This window comes from Hylobates moloch, unplaced genomic scaffold (genome assembly GCF_009828535.3).
Source record: "Hylobates moloch isolate HMO894 unplaced genomic scaffold, HMol_V3 SCAFFOLD_3, whole genome shotgun sequence".
NCBI classification, from domain to species: Eukaryota; Metazoa; Chordata; class Mammalia; order Primates; family Hylobatidae; genus Hylobates; species Hylobates moloch.
Genome location: NW_026652278.1, coordinates 29559594 through 29581079, shown reverse-complemented (window position 1 = coordinate 29581079; position 21486 = coordinate 29559594). Strand labels below are relative to the sequence as shown.

Below are 21486 nucleotides of genomic sequence, written 5' to 3'. Positions count from 1 at the left end.
ATTTTATAGTATATTTTCTGGCACAATTTTAAAGTTTGAAACTTTCCTTCTTAGTTTTCTGTTTTCAACCAGAAAGTTATTGTTTATGTGCTGACATAGACTTCTAGATAAAGTGGCATATTACTTTATTCCCATGTTTCTTATTTGTAAATCTGTATTTAAATTCACACAGATCTTTAACACAACTCTGTAACAGAAGCAGTTAATTCTTATTTTGCCACAGTAGTGTCTCTATGTCAAGGTATACTTCTGCTTGAATATAAGATGCTATTGCTGTTACTGTATAAAATGTTGCCTTTTTATTATAAAAATCTGTCACTTTTATGTACCAAAATGAGAACTGAGATGGTTTTGAAATTTCAGAAAAAATTTTAACGAAAAGAACTAATCGATTCAGTGAATATATATATATTTTTTTCTTAAAGAGGAATCATTTTCAGAAGTAGTTTTTAAGTGATAATCTCATCTCAAGATAATGGGAAGAAAAATGTCAAGACCAGGGCATTTATTTTATATCCCTGTGTTTCTTACTAACCTGTTTTTTATCTGTAAGGATATAACTACTGAATATACATATGGAGTATAAAAACAATATTTTATTGTTCTTTTAATTTATAAGATGATCAACTCTTCCAGTTTACCAGCTAATCAGCTCACACTTCTTCCTATAAATTAATGCTGAAATATTAGTTAATTTGAGTGCTTTCTTTAGAAAGGGAAGGTATTTGAATCATCCCTCCTTCCATCCCTTCCTCCTTTCTTGGAAGGTGTGAGCAAAGTTAATAAATTTCATTTCTCTTTGTATGTTGTCATTTTAGCATCTCAATTTTGAAGAAATGTACTGGAAATCAAGATACTTTATTTTTTAATTTTAATTTTAATTTTTTTTGGAGACAGGGTCTCACTCTGTTGCCCAGATAGGAATGCAGTGCTGCGATCTTGGCTCACTGCAACCTCCGCTTCCCAGGTTCAAGTGATTCTCATGCCTCAGCCTCTGGAGTAGCTGGGATTACGGGCGCCTGCCACCACACCCGGCTAATTTTTGTATTTTTTAGTAGAGATGGGGTTTCGCCTTGTTGGCCAGGCTGGTCCCCAACTCCTGGGCTTAAGCTATCCACCCGCCTTGGCCTCCCAAAGTGCTGGGATTATAGGCGTGAGCCACTGTATCCAGCCAAGATATTTTATTTTTGCTTGTAAAGCATGTTTTATTTCCAGTTGGTATGTTGTATGGCATGAGCTTTATAAAGTCTCTTTAAAATTTTAAAGGTCTGTGTTATGGCTTATTAACATTTAAAGATAAAGTAATATTATATAATTTATTTCAGAGTATCCTGCCAAAGTTTTATAAAGAATGGCCAAGAAACTAGCATACCATATCTGATTTTGGATCTTTAAATTAACCTTGATAGAATCTTTCTTCTGGCCCCCTTTTTTTTGTCTGTGCCCTGATGAATGTGAAGTAATATCGTCCCTGATTACTAATGAGGTTGAGCTCGTTTTCATATGTTTATTGGCCATTTGGATTTCCTGTTCTCTAAAGTGATTGTTAGTCTTTTGGGCTCTCTTTCTTTTTCTTAATGATTTATGGGGGTCATTATATATTTTGGATACTTATCCTTTGTCAGTTTATATAATGTACATATTTTCTTCTGCCTTGTGGTTTATCTTTTCACTCTCTTTAGGATTTTCTTTTTTGTGTAGACATTTTAAGTTTTAATATAGTCCAATTTATTAACTTTTCCCTACATGGCTAATGTTTTTGTCTTAAGAAATTCTTCCCTACCCAAGATGGTGAAGATATCCCGCTGTGTTATCTTTGTAAAGTTTTATGGTATTGCCTTCTACATTAGGTCTGTAATTAAACTGGTGTTGATTTTTGCTTACAGAGTGAGGTAAGGGCCGAATTTTATTTTTTCTATGTAGATACCCAGTTGTCCCAGCACCATGTACTTTAAAGACCGTCATTTTCTTACTGCTTTGCAGTGCTTCCATCATATAATGGATGTCCATATGCACATAGTATATTTCCATGACATTCTTTTAGGTTAAATTTTTAGGAGAATTGTTAGAGCAAAACAAATGATTATTTATTAATGCTATTTTGAAATTACAAAATTTGTGCACATTTATTTTTCAATTTTTTAATTGTAAAATACACATAAAATTTACTGTCTTGACTATTTTTTATATCCTATGAAGATTCACCATCTTCATGATTTTTAAATGTCTAGTTCAGTGGTATTAAATGCATTCGTAATGTGCAACCATCACCAGTGTCCATTCTCATGCCTCTTACCATCTTTCGAAATGAAACTCTACCCTGTTAAACACTAGCTTCTTATTTCTTCCTTCCTCCAGCCCTAGGCAACTGTTCTACTTTTTGATACTATGATTTTGACTACTCTAAGTACCTCATTAAATGGAATCATACAGTATTTACCATTTTATGACTAACTTAGTTCATTTAGCATAATGAACCTTAAGGTTCATCCATGTCACAGCATATGTTAAAATTTCCTGCCTTTTTAAGGCTGAATAATATTTATGGTATGTATATACACATTTTGCTTATCCACTCTATTGATGTCACTTGGATTGCTTCCATGTTTTAAATGTTGTGTATTTAGCTATGAACATGGGTGTACAAGTATCTCTTTGAGACCCTGCTTTCAGTTTTTTAGGGTAAATACCCAGGAGTGGAATTCCTGGATCTTGTAGGAATCTATTTTTAATTTTTTGGGGGGAACTGCCGTATGTTTTCTGTAGCTGTACCAATTTTATATTTCCATCAATTTGTGCACAAAACAAGAGTTCTAATTTCTCCACATCTTTGCCTATACTTGTTCTTTTCATTCTTTTTTAAAATAATAGTCATCCTAGTGGGTGTAAAGTGGTAGTTTGTATAGTTTTGACTTACATTTCTCTAATATTAGTGACGTTGAGCATCTTTTCATGGCTTATTGGCCATTTGTATATCTTCCTTGGAGAAATACCTGTTCAGCTCCTTTGCCCATTTTTGAATTGGGCTAGTTTTGGTTTTTGTTGTTGTTGTTGTTGTTGTTGTTGTTGAGTTTTAGGAGTTCTCTGTATATTCTAGATATTAATCCTCATCAGATACATGATTTGTAAATATTTTCTGTCACTCTATAGGTTGCCATTTTACTCTAATATTGTCTTTTAAAATGTATAACATTTTACAATTTTCATCAAGTCCAGTTCTATGTTTTCTTTTGTTGCCTGTGCTTTGGTGTCATATCTCAGAATTCATTGTCAAATCCAGTATCATAAAGCTTTTGCCTCATGCTGTCTTCTGAGAGTTTTATAGTTTTAGGTCTTACATTTAGGTTTTTCGTTGGTCCATTTTGAGTTAATTTTTGTTTATGGTGTTAGGTAAGGGTCCAAGTTCACTGTTTCACATGTGGATATTCAGATTTCCCAGTACCATTTTTTTGAAAAGACTGCCCTTTTCTCATTGACTGGTCTTGGAACCCTTGCCAAAAATCATTAGACCATATATATGCCAATTTTTTTTTCTGGTCTCTATTCCATTGGTTTGTATTTCAGGACTGCACTGTTTTGTTTACTGTAGCTTCGTAGCAAGTTTGAAATCAGGAAGTGTGAGTCTTCAAGCTTTGTTCTTTTTCAAGATTATTTTGGCTATTCAGGGTCCATTGAGATTCCATGTGAATTTTAGGATAGGGTTTTCTGTTACTGCAAAAAATGTCATTGAGATTTTGACAGGGATTGCACTGAATCTGTAGATTGCTTTGGGTAGTATTGACATTTTAACAATATTAAGCCTCCAATATATGAACATGGGATGTGTTTTTATTTATGTCTTTAATTTCTTTCAGCATTGATTTTTTAGTTTTCATTGTACAAGTCTTTCACCTCCTTGGTTAAGTTAATTCCCAAGTGTTTTATTCTCTTTGATGCTATTGTAAATGGGATTGTTTTCCTTACTATTTAAGTCTTTATTTTTCTTGAATTAATTTCCAGACATGGTACATTTTTTGTCTTATTTTAAAATATATTTTTGAAATTGTCTTTTTGTATTCTGTTTTTCATCTTTTCCAAGTATGCAATCTATGCACATTTCCTCAGCTTTTTTATTACACAGTTGTGTTTGTTTCTGCATATTCATGCTGCTCAGAGTCAATAAGTCCTTGAAATAAGCAGGAAAACTGTGTGATTGGAGAATTGGTAAAACATTTTGGAAACTGCACACTTAGTCAAATTTAACTTATTACTGACACCATTTTGTTGATACATTTTGACTGACCAGTGACTAAATTTTGAATACATAACCAGAACAATATAAATAAAATAGAGTTTGAGAATGTGAAGAAAATATAAGGAGAATATAAAGTGTATTTCTTTCTCTTTTGCAGAATTCAGGAAATGACATAATCCTTTGAATTTCTGTAATATTTTACAGAAATTACGGAAAGAGTATGTACAGTTGATCCTCATTATTTGCAGATTTTGTGTTTGTGAATTTGCCTACTTGTTAAAGTTTACTTGTAGTCCTAAAATCTATACTTGCGGCACTTACTTGGTTATTTGCGTGTATGCTCAAAGCTGCAAAAAAATTTGACTCCTCTGACAAGCACATTCCCAGCTGAACTTGAACAAGGTGACACTGCCTTGATTTCAACTCTCATGAAGAGATGACCAGAGGACGGAGACAGCAGAGGGCAGTGTAGTGAAGTGCAAGAAGGTCTGGCTGTGGGGCCAGTTGGACAGGGCTTGAATCCCAAGTCTGACATCTGTTTTTGGGATGGCCTTCCGCAAGTCACTTAACACTTATACACCTCATTTCTGTTTTGTAAAATAAAGAAAGGAGAATCTCCCTGGATGAATTGTTTTTAGGATTTAAGAATATAATAATCTGTGTGAGGGGTGTGTGTATGTGCATGGTTTTCCCTATGAACAATGTTTCAGTAGTCACTAATTCAGTGCTTGCAGCAATTTTATAAAACATAACTACCACAAATAATGAGAATTAACTGTGTGTTTGCTAAATGATGATGAGTAATTTTATTCTTTTTTAATGTTGATACTTGTTCCTACCAAAATCTTAGTAGGACTGAAAAGATCACCGTAATTTGCATGTAATTTAAAACAGATAACAGTATCAACAGTCTAAAAGTATATGCTTCCTTCAGTGCGGTTTCCCCTCTCTTCACTTAATAGCTTTTTGGAACTTTGGATATTTATTACCCAAACGTTTACTCTACTCTGTACCTTAGCTCTCCCATCTGTGTTGCTCATATGTTTTGAAGGATTATGCCAGGTCTTAATCTCAGTTCCAAATACGCCCTTCTGTACTTCGCTTTGTGATGCTGGTTCAAAGACTGCAGGTCACATTTCTGCCTTGCTAGCAGCTCATTTGTTTTTCAAAAGTATAGGGCATTAGAGGGAGGCTGCAAGGAGAAGGAGGAAGAAATGACTTACACCTTTGTCTTGTTTCCTGTGAACTTCCTGTCTGCTTTCTTGTTACTTTGACCATCACCCTTGTAGAAGTTTTTTTTTTGCTCCAGCATCAGCAGTTTCTTTCTGTAGCAGCTGTTGAATACAGTTTGTAGTTTTTCCAACACTCGCAGAACTAACCTCATCATATCCCTTCATAACACCAGCATCAGTTGGCTGGTACCCTGTTCCTCAAAAGTTTGGGTCCCAGTCTCACAGGACCCCTCTTCAGAGACAACAGCACCAGCTGAGCAGCACTGTCTCCTCAGAGGTCCGTCTGAGTTTCAGCTCTGTGGAACCCTTCCTCCAAGCTTCTGAATTTTAATAATTCCAGTCTTTTCCCTTTGTTCCCATAGTCCTAGGGGTGGTAGCTTTTGCCTGTAGTTGTTACCTCCGTGATCCTTTGTATTATTTTTTCAGTTAGCAACAGAGTTAGTCATTGCTTTTATTAAATTTTCTCTATTAAAATAATCAATGTGATTTTCCTCCTATCTGGACCCCAACTGATACAAGGATTAAATAAGTTACTAAATGGAAAGTGCAGAGAACAGTGCCTCTTCTAATAGCATAATGAATATTACTATATAGAATAACATACTTGAAATAATTTGAGATTTTTCTTACTGATTTCTTTGCAAAATACTAATATTTCCAATTTATGTAGGTAAAAACATTAAAATAATCATTGAATTTTATTGATATTAATATGCTCAAATACCACCTCAGTTAGACCTAACTTAACTACCATATTTAAGTTGTAAATTCTGGCCTGTGTGCTCCCATACCCCATTTCCTCATCTTATTTTATTTTTTTTTGAGACGGAGTCTCAGTCTGTCAACCATGCTGGAGCGCAATGGTGCAATCTTGGCTCACTGCAACCTCTCCCTCCCAGGTTCAAGTGATTCTTGTGCCTGAGCCTCCTGAGTAGCTGGGATTACAGGCGTGCACCACCACACCCTGCTAATTTTTGTATTTTTTGGTAGAGACATTATTTTGCCATTTGTCCATGCTGGTCTCAAACTCTTGCGCCCAAGTGATCTGCCCACCTCATCCTTCCAAAGTGCTGGGATTCCAGGCATGAGCCACCGCGCCCAGCCTCCTCATCTTTCATATTAGTTTACTTTTTCCCACAGTACTAATTGCTAATATACTGATTTATTTGTTGGCTGTCCACTCCCCAAAATTGTAAGTACCCCAGCACAGAGAGATTTTGAATATTTGTACATTGTCAGCATCTAGAACAGTAACCTAACATATAGAAGGCACTCAGTAAGTATTTGTTGGAAGAATGAATGGATTTCAGCAGATCAACTCTTTTGGTCAAGATTTGACCAAGATTTTTAATAGATTTTTGTGCAGTAGTTTCCCCTTATCCAAGGTTTCACTTTCCACGGTTTTATTTACCTGCAGTCTGAAAATAGGTGAGTACAGTACAGTAAGATGTATTGAGAGACCACATTCACATAATTTTTATGATAGTATATTGTTACAGTTCTATTTTATTATTAGTTATTGTTGTTAATCTCTTACTGTGCCTAATTTATAAATTAAACTTTGTCATAGGTATGTATGCAAGGAAAAAACATAGTATACATAGGGTTTAGTACTATCCAAGGTTTCTGACATCCAGTGGGGGTCTTGGGATGTATTCCTGGGGATAGAGGGGATGGCTGTATTGCGTTTCTTTTCTAGAGCACATTTCACTGGGGTGTTGTTTGTCTTTGTGTTTTCCTCAGCCTGGACCAGTGCCTTGTAGTGGATGTTCATGAACATTTTGAGTTGTTCATGAACAATTTGAGTTGTTTAGTTTTTACAATTTATGGTTAAATGTTCTTACACACTGGACAATTAGGCTCTTCTTCTTTTGGTGGGGGAAGAATACCTCAGCCTTGAGATGAAATCATCCAGATTGACAGAATCAATCCCAGTGATTATTTTTTCTTTTTATTCCTTTTTTTTTTTAGATTTCCTTTCGTATTTATCTTACGTGTTTTTTGTTTGTTTGTCTGCTTTTTTGCCTTTGATTGACTAACACCTCTGTGGGACTGAAATCATCTCTGTTTTCTGTGCTGGTCTTTCAGTTTTCAGCTAAAAATTGTATTAAAATATATTCTTCACTATGAAATACTATATAATATTAGAAAATGTAAAAATATAGAAAGAAAATAAATGAAGATTTAAAAATTATTCCTGTACTCACCACCCAGGGAATACCTTCTGTTCAAACAAAAGTAATATGAGGGTGTAATTTTTTTAGAATATGAAACCAGTATGGAACATTCAGACAACTTATGTTTCCCAGTATCCCTCATTTGTTTATGTAATGTGGCCAAGCTCTATTGATGATTCATGAAGATAAAAACAGTGATTTTAGGTGATCATGACTGATATTTGAAATCTTTTTATCAACAGAAGTTATATTTTTAAATTAAGATTGGGATTTGTTATTCCATTCTTGTTTTTAACATTTGTTTAGTTCAGTTTGGCACCAGGGACTGGTTTCATGGAAGACAACTTTTCCACAGACCGGATGCGGGGATGTTTTGGGGATGATTCAAGTGTGTTACGTTTATTGTACACTTTGTTTCTATTATTATTACATTGTAATATATAATGAAATAATTATACAACTCACCATAATATAGAATTAGTGGGAGCTCTGAGCTTGTTTTACTGCAACTAAATGTTCCCATCTTGGGGTGATGGGAGACAGTGACAGATCATCAGGCGTTAGATTCGCATAAGGAGCGCACAACCTAGATCCCTCGCATACGCAGTTCACAATAGGGTTCACAGTTCACAATAAGAGTTCATGCTCCTCTGAGAAGCTGTTGCTGCTGCTAATCTGACAGGAGACAGCTCAGGTGGTATTGTGAGCAATGGGGAGTGGCTGTGAATACAGATGAAGCTTTGCTTACTTGCCTGCTGCTCATCTCCTAATAGGCCATGTTCCTAATAGGCCTGGTTCCTAATAGGCCATGGACTGGTACTGGTTTGTGGCCCCGGGGTTGGGGACCCCGAGTTTAGTTATTTCATTAAGCCTTTATGTGAAGAGTTTTTTTTTTTTTCCCCCTGAGACAGAGTCTTGGTCTGTTGCCCAGGCTGGAGTGCAATGACACGATCTTGGCTCACTGCAACCTCCGTCCCCGGGTTCAAGCAATTCTCCTGCCTCAGCCTCCCGAGTAGTTGGGATTACAGGCATCCACCACCATACCTGGTTAATTTTGTATTTTTAGTAGGAACGGGGTTTCACCATGTTGGCCAGGCTGGTCTTGAACTCCTGACCTTGTGATCCGCCCGCCTTGGCCTCCCAAAGTGCTGGGATTACAGGCATGAGCCACCACACCTGGCCTATGTGAAGAGTTTTTATGCCTTTAGATATTAGGTAGATAAGCTCTTTTTTTTAAATACTTTATGTCCCAGTTATATTAGTGTAGAGAATAGTGTCACACACTTGTAAATATTTATTTCAGTTTTGTTTTTTTAGAGTTTTTTAGAACTAGATCCTGATGAGTAATCATGTTATTTTCAAGCAATAATTTGAGGCACTATTCTTTTAATGTAACTTTTATTATTTATATTAAACCAAATGATGTCATTGTTGGTATAATCAATATATGATAGAATTTGTTACCGTGAGGAATTTTAGAGGTTATCTAGTGTGAGTTATTTTTCTTCCTTCATGCCAGCCCATTCACAAGTATAAAAGATACATCTTTAAAATCTCCAGGACGTCAGTCAATTAATTTTAGTGGCTGCGTAATTTTTCATTTTAGAACTGTACTGCATGATTTAACCAGGTTCCTGTTAATGGACATTTAGGCTGATTGACTTTTTCGCTATTGCAAATGGTGCTTTCATGAGTATTTTTGTATATGCATGAGTTTTATTTTATGAAATTATCTCCTGATAAATTCTTAAAAGTGAGATTTAGACATTTATTTATTGAAACATTTATTAACTTTAAAAAATTTAGTATGTTTTTAATGTAATAAGTGCAGTTTTGCTGAAGTGATGTTAACATATATCATATTGAAATGTCTTATAAAAACAACCTAGTTAGCATTTTAAGATCTGATTCCTAACGTTAAAAACTGATCCTAGTATCTACTACATATTTGGAAACCTTTTATTTAAAATAAGTGATGGTGAGAAGTTAACCAAAGAAAGAAAACGAGAAAGTTAAAGTACTAAGAACAAGGAAAAATGACCAAATGATAGAAATATGGGGAGACTGGAAAGGGTATAGAGGAGGCAAAACTTTGCCTCCACCCTCTTAGCGTCCCTGCTGGGCCTGAGAATTAAATTGACACAAGATAGAGTAGAGGAGAAAAGCATAGACATTTAATATAAGTTTTATGTGACATGGGAGCCCTCAAAAGAAAATGAAGTCATAGAGAAATGGCAAAACCTACATGCTTTTGTGTTAGGTTGAAAGAAGAGAGGCGATTGTGGAAAAGTAGATGTTATATGGGGAGGCTAAAGGAAGATGTTTAATTTAACAAGGTCTGTTTGTACACAGTTCTCTTGACTATGACTCCCTATCAAAGAATGTTTCTTTTCTCCTGGGATAGAGAAGACGTCTGTTACAGGAACATTTTATCTTGTAGTTTCAGGAAGAAAAGGTGGAAAATTAGAATGCCCTTCTTGCATCTGCTATTTTTCAAGTGCCTTTCACTCAAAGTGATCCTTATGGCAGAGTGGCGTGTTTGAAGTGGTGTATTCTGCTACCCTTCATGGGTAATGATTATGCCTAGTGTTCCATTATTGGAACGCTAAGCTTGTGGGAGTTATTTATATCCTACTGCCCAAGGTAATTGCCAAGGTCTGATTTTTCACAAAAAAATTTGCAACCTCTAGCATAAATGGGTTAATTTCACACACAAAAATTTGCAACCTCCAGCATAAATGGGTTTCAACCTCCAGCAGAAAGGGCTTTGGAAACAGACCTGGATTTAAATTCTGTTTCTGCTTCTTACTAGCTATATGACCTGGGGAAGCCTTTTAACCCCTCAAAGCTCATTTATATCCCCTTTAAAGTAGAGATAATAATATATCATGGGGCTGTTGTGAAGATTAAATAGTAATAGTAATTACAGCTAATATTTTTGAATACTTCTATATATGCCAGATAGTATATTAAATGTTTATATGTGCTTTTTTTTTTTCCTTGGCAGATATATGTTATCTTAATTCTCACGAACTTGTGAGATGTAGGTAATTTTTACTGATGAGGAAACTAAAAGAGAGATTTTGTAAATTGCCCCAAGCAACACAGCTAATAAGTGGCAAAACCAGAATTTTAATCCTAGCAGTCTGACCCACCAGAGGCTGTGATTTGAAATGCTGTCCCCTGTGCATAGCCATAGCATGCATTAATTCATATTTATGTTTAGGCTGTCTTTTAAAAATAGTGTGTCAAGAGAATGAGAAGACAAGCCACAGACTGAGAAAATATTTGCAAGACACATATTTGATAAAGGAAAGTTATCCAGAATATGCAAAGAACTCTTAAAACTTAACAATTAGAAAATGAACAGCCTAGTTAAAAAATGGGCAAAAGATTTGAACAGACATCTCACCAAAGATTTGACAAATAAGTATATGAAAAGATGCTCAACATCATATGTCATCAGGGAATTGTAAATTGAAAAGATACAAGTACTACTATGTAGCTGTTAGACTGGTGAAACCCATGCTTGCTGGCAACCCCAAATGCTGGTGAGGATGTGGAGCAACAGGAACTCATTCATTGCTGGTGTGTATGCAGACTCTTTCAGCCATTTTGGAAGACAGTTTGGCAGTTTCTTTTTTTTTTTGAGATGGAGTCTCGCTCTGTCGCCCAGACTGGAGTGCAGTGGCGCAATCTCGGCTCACTGCAAGCTCCACCTCCCGGGTTCACGCCATTCTCCTGCCTCAGCCTCCTGAGTAGCTGGGACTACAGGTGCCCGCCACCACGCCTGGCTGATTTTTTGTATTTTTAGTAGAGACAGGGTTTCACCATGTTAGTCAGGATGGTCTCGATCTCCTGACCTCATGATCCGCCAGCCTCAGCCTCCCAAAGTGCTGGGATTACAGGCGTGAGCCACCGCGCCCGGCCGACAGTTTGGCAGTTTCTTTAAAAACCAAACATACTCTTACCATATGATCCAGCAGTTGTACTCCTTGTTTATTACCCAAATGAGTTGAAAAACATGTCTACACAGAAACCTGCACATACATGTTTATAGAAGCTTTATTCATAAATGCCAAAACTTAGAAACAACCAACATATCCTTAAGTAAGTAAATGGATAAACTGTGGTATATTCAGACAATAGAATATTATTCAGTGCTAAAAAGAAATGAGTTATTAAGCCATGAAAACATTAAGGAACTGTAAATACATATTACTAAGTGAAAGAAGCTGATCAGAAAGGTCTATACACACTCTGATTCCAAGTATATGACATTCCAGAAAAGCAAAAGCAAAACTATGGATGCAGTAAAAAGATCAGGGGTTGGAGGAAAGAGGGGATGAGGAGGCAGAGCACAGAGGATTTTTAGGGCAGTGTGATATTATAACGATGGCTGCATGTCATTATACATTTGTTGAAACCCATAGATGCAAGAGCAAACTGTAATGTAAACTTTGGACTTGGGATGATAATGATGTGTTAATGTAGGTTCATCATAGTAACAGATGTATCACTCTGGTGTGCAGTGTTGATGGGGGGGTGGTTATGCATGGAGCACGAGGGAACTTTCTGTACTTTCCACGCAATTTTGCTGCGAACCTAAAACTTTCCTTTATCAAATATGTGTCTTGCATATATTTTCTCAGTCTGTGGCTTGTCTTCTCATTCTCTTGACACACTTTTTTTAAAAGACAGCCTAAACATAAATATGAATTAAATATGAATTAAAACTTAAAGTCATTAAAATAATAAAAAATTAGAAAATGGTGCATTTGAAATGTGACACTTCTGATACTTTCATTTTCAGGCCCAGAATAAAGAGACCAGTGTTTTAGCTGCTGCAAAAGTGATTGACACTAAATCTGAAGAAGAACTTGAAGATTACATGGTAGAGATTGATATATTAGCATCTTGTGATCACCCAAATATAGTCAAGCTTCTAGATGCCTTCTATTATGAGAACAATCTTTGGGTAAGTATTTTCCGTTGATCTAAAGGAGTAGCCAAAATGAGTTAATTGCCCTAAAGAGATGTTTATGAATTGTTAAAACCTATTTTATGTCTTACCTCTTCTATTTAGTTACTTGTGTCACTTGAATGAGAGTTGATCTGCTATTAAGAGAGTAATAACAAAGTTATTCTCAGCTTCAACAGATGTTCAGATTTATGTTTCAGATTGTACAGTTTCATCATGATTGTTTGACATTGGATCCAGGTGGAAAAATTTGGTTAAGAATAATAAATTTCCTAAAGTATGAAATTAGATGTCCTTGTTTATAATTTAAATTTAATCATTTAAAAGTTTTTAAAGTTTCTCTTAGAAATTGTTTATAATTTTTTATCCTAAACTTTTTGTACATCTTGTAATAAACTGGAAAATAGTAGAAATGTTAAATATTTATCATATTATCAGGTTCAACTTTAGTGCATGATGTGATGGCTAAAACTGTATGTATAAATTTTATTCATTTTCAGAAAATATTAAGGTACAAGTAGATATAGAAATAAAACTTTCATATTCATTATAATAATCTGTCAATCACTTGTTCTGTACCAACATTAGTTTAATCAAGAGGACTTTTTAAAATGCAGCTTCAGTCTTTCTTCCTGAAGGAAGAAGCAAAGTTTTATGAGAGAGAAGAGTAAGTAGTATAAGGAATACCTGACTGGATGCCTAAAGGTCTATATTTTTTTATCCTAGTGCTGCCACTTACGGAACTTGGATAAGTCAGTTAACTTTTACGAGTCTGTTTACTCATCTGTAGGATGAGTAATGATCTACCTCCCAAATTATTTTCTGAATAATGTAATGAATTTGAAAACAATTTCTAATTGGCAAGCACCTGTAAAAAAAAAATAAAGCATTATGCTGAGGGAAAAAAGGCAGGAAGCTACCTAATTAGTTAAAAATATGTTATTTTTTAAAATTATAGTTATTATTAATGTGGTGTTTTCTGAAATTATTGTTCAGGGCTGTGACAGAATGTTTCCAAAGATTATAATGCAAATGAACCCCTAGACTAGTTAATAAACAGATAAGACCTTTACTTGGGACTATTGCACAATAAAAATTTAGATAACTGTGAGGGGAAGTTTAGTGGGAGACATAAATGTTAGTTAATCGAATAATCACAATAAATATAAAATTACAACTGTGGTAAGGGTTAAGAAGGAAAGATATATGGTGTTATGTCTTACCAGGGAAGTCAAGATAAGCATCTATCAGCAGGTAATAATTGAGCTAGGATCTGTAGCTTTTGTGTGTATTTCTTCTGTTTTTTTTTTCTTTTTCTAAAAGAAGTCTCTGTGTAAATATTTTCAGGATTTATTCCTATTTAATACAGTTTAAAAAAACAAATGTATGCTTGTTCACTTAAAGCACAAGTTGCCTTAAAAATATAAGTAATAAAATCTTTCATTGGTGACCAAATAGCTGTGCAGTACAATACCGAATGAAAAAGTTCTGTACCTGGTAGTTTTAGAGAAGCAGGGACACTAAACATGGCAATTAACAAAAATGCCCATGCTTTCACAGTGGGCTTTATCAAATGTGTATTGTTTGAGATTTGTAACTCTTTTGACAAAATCTTCATTTAGTATATCGTTTCCATAACCAGATTATTTGATAGCTATTTCTTTATCTTTTTTGCTAAGCTGAAGAAAAAATACTGAAACTCAAAAAAACTCAGTGTGGTTTTAGACACATGCTTTTGTTTTTTTTTTTGCATGCAGATCCTCATTGAATTTTGTGCAGGTGGAGCAGTAGATGCTGTGATGCTTGGTAAATACCTTTTTGTTCTTTATGTTCATATCTTAAATTATACTTGATAAGATGAAAGAATTTCAAACATATATAAATATATTCAAATATATAAGTATTGAGTGAAGTTCAATAAGTTAAATCAACTCAATTATGTTTTTATATTCTTGGATAATTATAGTAAAATTCTAAAATGAAATGTTGAGTATGTCAAGAAAGTGATCTTTGTAGATACAGTTCTTTTAAAATAAATTCACTGCATATGATCTTTGACAGTGATGATATATACAGAAAGGTATATAGCCTGCTAATATGTTTTCACTGTATAAAAAGCAGATTTTTTTTTTACTTTCTGCTTGTAGAACTTGAGAGACCATTAACTGAGTCCCAAATACAAGTAGTTTGCAAGCAGACTTTAGATGCATTGAACTACTTACATGATAATAAGATCATCCACAGAGATCTAAAGGCTGGCAACATTCTCTTTACCTTAGATGGAGATATCAAATTGGGTAAGTTATTCACTTAAATAAAACATTAGAATTTTTACTCTAAAATTTCCATCTTTATGTATGTGACTTAATATGGTTTTATTACTACTTAAATATGTGAAACATGGAGAACTAACTCCATGCTAGTTTTTAAAAAACAGTTTTTTGGATAAATACTCATTTTTCTATAATTCCTAAATGTCAGCACCTAATTAAATGCTTTAAAAAGAAGATAAGAAAGAATGAATTTTTATTTCTAAAAAGGCAAGCTTTTTAAGACCAGTTTCAAGTTTGTACCCTTAAATTTTTGTATGTAGACTTAATACTTGTAAATGTTTTATGTTTAGAATATAATATAGTATGTAAAACTGCTAACTCAGTTTTTTCTTTATTTCCAAAGCTCATGTCTAGTGAGTTTTTCCCCTATGTTTAGTTTTATTTTCTATTTTATTGATATGGTACATTGACTAAACTAACAAAGTAATCTTAGTTCTGAAGAGAATACCTAAACATAAGGACTAGAATTTTTCATTTTACTCTTTATACTAAGGGAAGAAATGTTACCTTCATAAGAATTAGATGTAGGTTTTATGGAAGTTATAGCGCTCTTTACCCAAGATAGGAATTATTTAAAAAGTCTAGAGATGAAGTCCAAATTTGTATATTTTGGAAGGCTATTCAAAGGACAAAATATATTCAGAAGTCAAGTTGATACCAGTGACTATAGTCATTTCACTTTACTTTGTCAAGACATTTAAACAGATGGTGTACTAAATTTTATTCTTTTTAATTTTTTTTTTTAATGGAGTCTTGCCCTGTTGCTTAGGCTGGAGTGCAGTGATGTGATCATAGTTTACTGCAGCCTTGAACCCCTGGGCTCCAGGGATCCTTCCACCTTATCCTCCCTAGTAGCTGGAAGTGCAGGCATGCACCACCACGCCTGGCTAATTTTTAAAAATTTTTTGTAGAGATCAGGTCTTGCTCTGTTGACCAGACTGGTCTTGAATTCCTGGGTGCAAGTGATTCTCCTGCCTTGGGCCTCCCGAAGTGAACTTTAACCTTTTGATTGTGAAATAAATAGAGATATAGAAAACCACACCAGAAATTGTGTAGCTTAACTTTAGTACTTTGTAGACATAGCTTTGTAATCACTACCTAGATCAAAAAGTAGAACTTTAGCAGGCACCCCAGAAGCTCTTCCGTATGCCCATCTCAGCCACTGCCCTTCTCTTCTCCACATTTTGTCCTGACTTTTATATTATTTCCTTCCTTGTGTTTCTTTATGGCTTAGTCACCCAATATTCATCTCTAGATGTTAGGGTTTAAACTTGCCCATATAAAACTTGGGTTTTTAAAGTCTCTTAACTTATAGGCCTTCCCCCATTCCTTTCTTTTCTTTATATTATGGCATGTATAATGGGGGGATGAGGGTAGTATCGCACACATGGGGGCAAAAATTAGTTCTTTAGAGCCAAAAAAAACCTTATGCATTACAATGGTTTGTGACCTTCCAAAGGCCCCAGTACATGAAGAGATATAACACTTTACCTGTGGCATTAAAATTTTATGGGAGGAGGGATGACGTGAAAAAATTGTTTAAAATGACTCCTTAGAGGGGCTAGTAATGAAACACTGATCCATGGAACCTAGGCTGTTTGGCCTGTTGTGTTTCCCTCAGACTGCATTTTGCTATTGCATACTCCTGATGATTGAAGTTCCTCTTTGTATTTCCTTCAGTTTGGCAGATGAATCCAAAGGCCTGATCAGTCTCCAGCCTGATCCTTTGGCAAGACTGACAGGTGGTTTTGCATTCTTTCATTGGGAGGCACACCGTGTCTGCTTTGTGCCCTTTTTTGATGTTGCAGCTATTGAGGCTTAATGCCTACACATCTGTCTTTTGGGGTTGCAAAACGAATTCCATTATTTTGTTTTCATTATTTTTGATAATGATTTTGATATAAACACCAATTATTTCATTATTTTCATTCATTATAAAATTAGTAATGAAGATAATGACTTGGCTGTCTCTTATCCTCAATTGATGACCAGTGTTTTAAAAAATATTGTTAGTTCATAGATTTAATTTTATTTGGTTGGTTACAAATCCATTGCAGTTTTTATTCTTATTGAAGCTCATATTGTTCCATCTTTAGTCAGTGGGGTCTTCGTATCCGCTTGTTAGTCTTCTTGACAGGACTAGTAATTTTTGATAGCTTACTTGACAGTTCTGAGATGTTTCAGGCTCATCTGTGTATTTCCTGTGTCAGACCTGTAATTAACCATTTCTTTTTTCTTTTCTTTTTCTTTTTCTTTTTTTTTTTTTTTTTTGAGACAAAGTCTTCCTCTGTTGCCCATTTTGGAGTGCAGTGGCTGATCTCAGCTCACTGCAACCCCCACCTCCTGAGTTCAAGGGATTCTCGTGCCTCAGCCTTCTGAGTAGCTAGGATTACAGGCATGTACCACCATGCCCAGCTAATTTTTGTTTTTTAGTAGAGATGGGATTTCACCGTGTTGACCAGGCTGGTCTGGAGCTCCTGGCCTGAAGTGATCTACCCACCTCAGCCTCCCAAAGTGCTGGAATTACAGGTGTGAGCCACTGCACCCAGTGTAATTAGCCATTTCTTCAAGAAGCCCTGGTTTCTTTTAGTAGGATGTAGTATTTCAAGACCACAATCTGGTGTAAGAGATGCTTACAGTTTTCTTTTTTTTTTTTTTTTTTTGAGACGGAGTCTCGCTCTGTCGCCCAGGCTGGAGTGCAGTGGCGCGATCTCAGCTCACTGCAAGCTCCACCTCCCGGGTTCACGCCATTCTCCTGCCTCGGCCTCCCGAGTAGCTGGGACTACAGGCGCCCACCACCACGCCCGGCTAATTTTTTTTTTGTATTTTTAGTAGAGACGGGGTTTCACCATGTTGGCCAGGATGGTCTCGATCTCCTGACCTCGTGATCCGCCCACCTCGGCCTCCCAAAGTGCTGGGATTACAGGCATGAGCCACCGCGATTGTTCTAGGACTTTTCAAAGGACAGAGCTAGACCCCTCATGAGATCATATATATTTCCTATTCAAATTCAGAATAAAGGTTTTTAAAATCTAACCTCTGTAATACATGTGCATCTCCTTTCTTCTATATGGAGAGTTCTGGTTCTCAAGGACATTGATAGGTTTAGGATACCTCATAATTCATTTTAACCCTCATTTCTATATTTAATGCTCCCCACCACTCCTTATGTTGATGTGTCTTTGGTAATGTTGGTTATCTGAAGCTCAGCTTTTGGTAGATTCCTCTGAAAGGGCTCTCTGAATTCTTACATAGTGATAACAGTTGTACCCTTATACTTGAAGGTTAGTTTTGCTGGACAACAAATCCTTGGCACACATTTCTTTCCTTCAGCATCTGAAATTTGTTACTCTGTTTTCTTCAGTCATGAAGTGTTGTTGAAAAGTCTGATAATCTGAATTTCTTCTCCATTGTAAGTCATGTGCTCTTTTTGCTTAGATGCTGAAAGTTTTTTTTTTTTAAGACCAGTAGTTTGACCAGTCTTTTCTAATAAATATCTTTTTCTTTTCTTTTTTTTTTTTTTTTGAGACGGGGAGTCTTGCTCTTTCGCCCAGGCCGGACTGCGGTGGCGCTATCTCGGCTCACTGCACGCTCCGCCTCCCAGGTTCACACCGTTCTCCTGCCTCAGCCTCCTGAGTAGCTGGGACTACAGGCACCCGCCACCACACCTGGCTAATTTTTTGTATTTTTAGTAGAGACGGGGCTTCACCATGTTAGTCAAGATGGTCTTGATCTCCTGACCTCATGATCCACCTGCCTCGGCCTCCCAAAGTGCTGGGATTACAGGCGTGAGCCACCGTGCCCGGCCTTCTAATAAATATTATGCTCTTACAATATTCAAGTGCCTTCTTCCCCACCCCCGACAGGGAAGTTTTCTGGAGTTATAGATCTCAGCATTTGTTTGTTCCCTTGCATTGACTTGCTTCTTTAGAGACTTTTAGTATTTGTTGGGTCTTTGCCTGTTGTCCATGTTTGTAACTTTTTCTCAAGTCCTTTTTTTAGCTTTCTTTCTTTTTTTTGGTAGGAAAATATATACAACATAAAATTTACCTTTTTGATCATTTTTAAGTATACATTTCTGTGGTATTAAGTACATTCCCATTATACAACCATTACCATCACCTGACTCCATACGTATCTCTTTTCATCTTGCAGCAGTTAAAATCCATACCCATTAAACACTTAGTCCCCATTTTCCACTCCTCCCAGCTTCTGGCAACCACCATTCTGCTTTCAGTTTCTATGATTTTGACCACTCTAGGTATATATGTATGTGGAATCATACAACATTTGTCCTTTTGTGACTGGCGTATTTTACTTACCATAACGTTCTCAAGGTTCATCCATGTTGAAGCATATTCCACAATATCTTCCCCTTTTAAGATTGAATAATATGCCATTGTATGTATATAACACATTTTGTTTATCCATTCATCCATCAGTGGGCACTTGGGTTGCTTTCACTTTTTGGCTATTGTGAATAATACTGCTATGAATGTTGGTGTACATATGTCTGTCCTACTCCCTGCTTTTAATTCTTTTGAGTATGCACCCAGAAGTGGAATTGCTGAATCATATGGTAATTCTATGTTTAATTTTTCTGAGAGACCACCATGCTGTTCTCCATAGCAGCTGCATCATTTTACATTTCTAACAGAAATGCACAAGGCTTCCAGTTTCTCCACATGCTTGTCAACACTTTTTTTTTTCTATGCTACACCCATCCTACTGGGTGTGAAGTGGTAATGGGTATGAATTTGTTGTATTATTTGCTCTTGCTTTCCCTAGTTTAGCCTTTGTTTCTAAAGTGATTTTTTTTTTTATTTTAAATTTTTTCTGGAGTTCTGTCGCCTTTCAGAATTTTTCTAATTCTGACTTACATGGCTCTTTTATGTTTTTCATCATTTTTAAGTGTCCTAGCTTATTTTGAAATAGGATGTTATAGTTTTGATCAATTTTGGGGGCATATTCTTTTGTAAATATATTGAAATTTTATTTGAATATAGGGACATACTTGTGTAAAATAATGTGTACCTTAAAAATAAATATACTGAAGGTTTAAGAATTCTAAAATAATATTTAGTTAGTTGACAATTAAAATATTTGTAATTTCTGTTTTATTAATTTACAAATACTTCCAGAGAACCTTCCATTTCTGCAACACAGATATATAGAATAATCTTATCCCCAAGAACTATATAATAGATAAAAGTAATTCAGGCAGAATTGCATGACCTTTAAGAGTTCTACAACAAAAACAACAAAGGTTAGAATTGTGAATATGGCTAATAGTAGCTACCATTTACTGAGTGTATACTCCTGTGCTAGGCATGCGCATCAAATACTGAATTTTTGGTACTTATTCAGCTTTGAGAATTGTCGCGTCAAATGTGAAACTTAAAAATTTGTGCATTTATAGCATGAGGTAAATTATGTAGCAATAGCAATTTTATGTTGCTATTAATGTTGTCTGAACTCCAAGCTGAAAAGGTGGGATTAACAACTGAAAAAGCTATAATGTTACTGTTCTGTATAATTTAAATCAGAAAACATAAGGTTCCCAATTTTTTCTTGGCAATATAATTTTATGAGGAATTTAGCAAGACATACACTGTCATAAAGGTTGCTTTAGTATAATTTCTGTTTTTCACACTATAGAAAAAATTTTGATGACTCTTAATTTAATTGTGCCACATAGCACTAGTTGGCATTTGTTTTGAAGTGGATAGACTGGTCTGCTTTTAGAGTTACCATTTTTTATTTTCAATTTTGAAGGATTTGTCATCTGAAGATATGATGGTATTAAATGTATTGATAATGGAATCTTTAGCAGGTTTTTTTGGGAGATGGTAGAAAGAGATGGTCAAGATTAAGATGGGAGAGACATCTTTTTCTTTCTGTTCAACTTACTTTTTATAATAAGATTAGCCTTATTAAAGACTTAAAATGCTTTTTCTCCCCATTGAATACAATGAACAATGCTTAAAAGTTCTCATTAATGCTTTTGTGTGATTATTTCAAGCGGATTTTGGAGTATCAGCTAAAAATACGAGGACAATTCAAAGAAGAGATTCCTTTATTGGTACACCATATTGGTATGTATTCAGTTTTATGAATTTATAGTATTAGTCATGTCAGCAGTTATAATTACTCACGAATTTTGTCCACATAATTGATTATATCATGTGGTTTGCAATCACTGTCCTTAAATATGTTAACTTTTAATTATCTGTCTTCATAGGATGGCTCCTGAAGTAGTCATGTGTGAAACATCTAAGGACAGACCTTATGACTACAAAGCTGATGTTTGGTCCCTGGGTATCACTTTAATAGAAATGGCTGAGATAGAACCACCTCATCATGAATTAAATCCAATGCGAGTGCTGCTAAAAATAGCAAAATCTGAGCCACCTACATTAGCACAGCCATCAAGATGGTAAAAATATTCTTAAAAAAGCTTAATAAGAAACAAATGATATTAGGAAGCAAAACTTGATCTTATATTCTCAGTTTTCCAAGAGTATTTAAA

General features: G+C 35.3%; 1 protein-coding gene across 2 annotated transcripts in view; it reads left to right on the top strand.

Moving 5' to 3' along the window:
- Positions 1–21486, top strand: part of SLK (STE20 like kinase) — a 62603-nt gene that overhangs the window by 10701 nt on the left and 30416 nt on the right. For both annotated transcript variants that reach the window (XM_032178445.2, XM_032178456.2), the window contains exons 2-6: positions 12457–12621; positions 14382–14430; positions 14772–14921; positions 20980–21052; positions 21199–21393. In XM_032178445.2, the coding sequence (XP_032034336.1) occupies positions 12457–12621; positions 14382–14430; positions 14772–14921; positions 20980–21052; positions 21199–21393 (632 nt within the window). The remainder of the gene's footprint in view (positions 1–12456; positions 12622–14381; positions 14431–14771; positions 14922–20979; positions 21053–21198; positions 21394–21486) is intronic.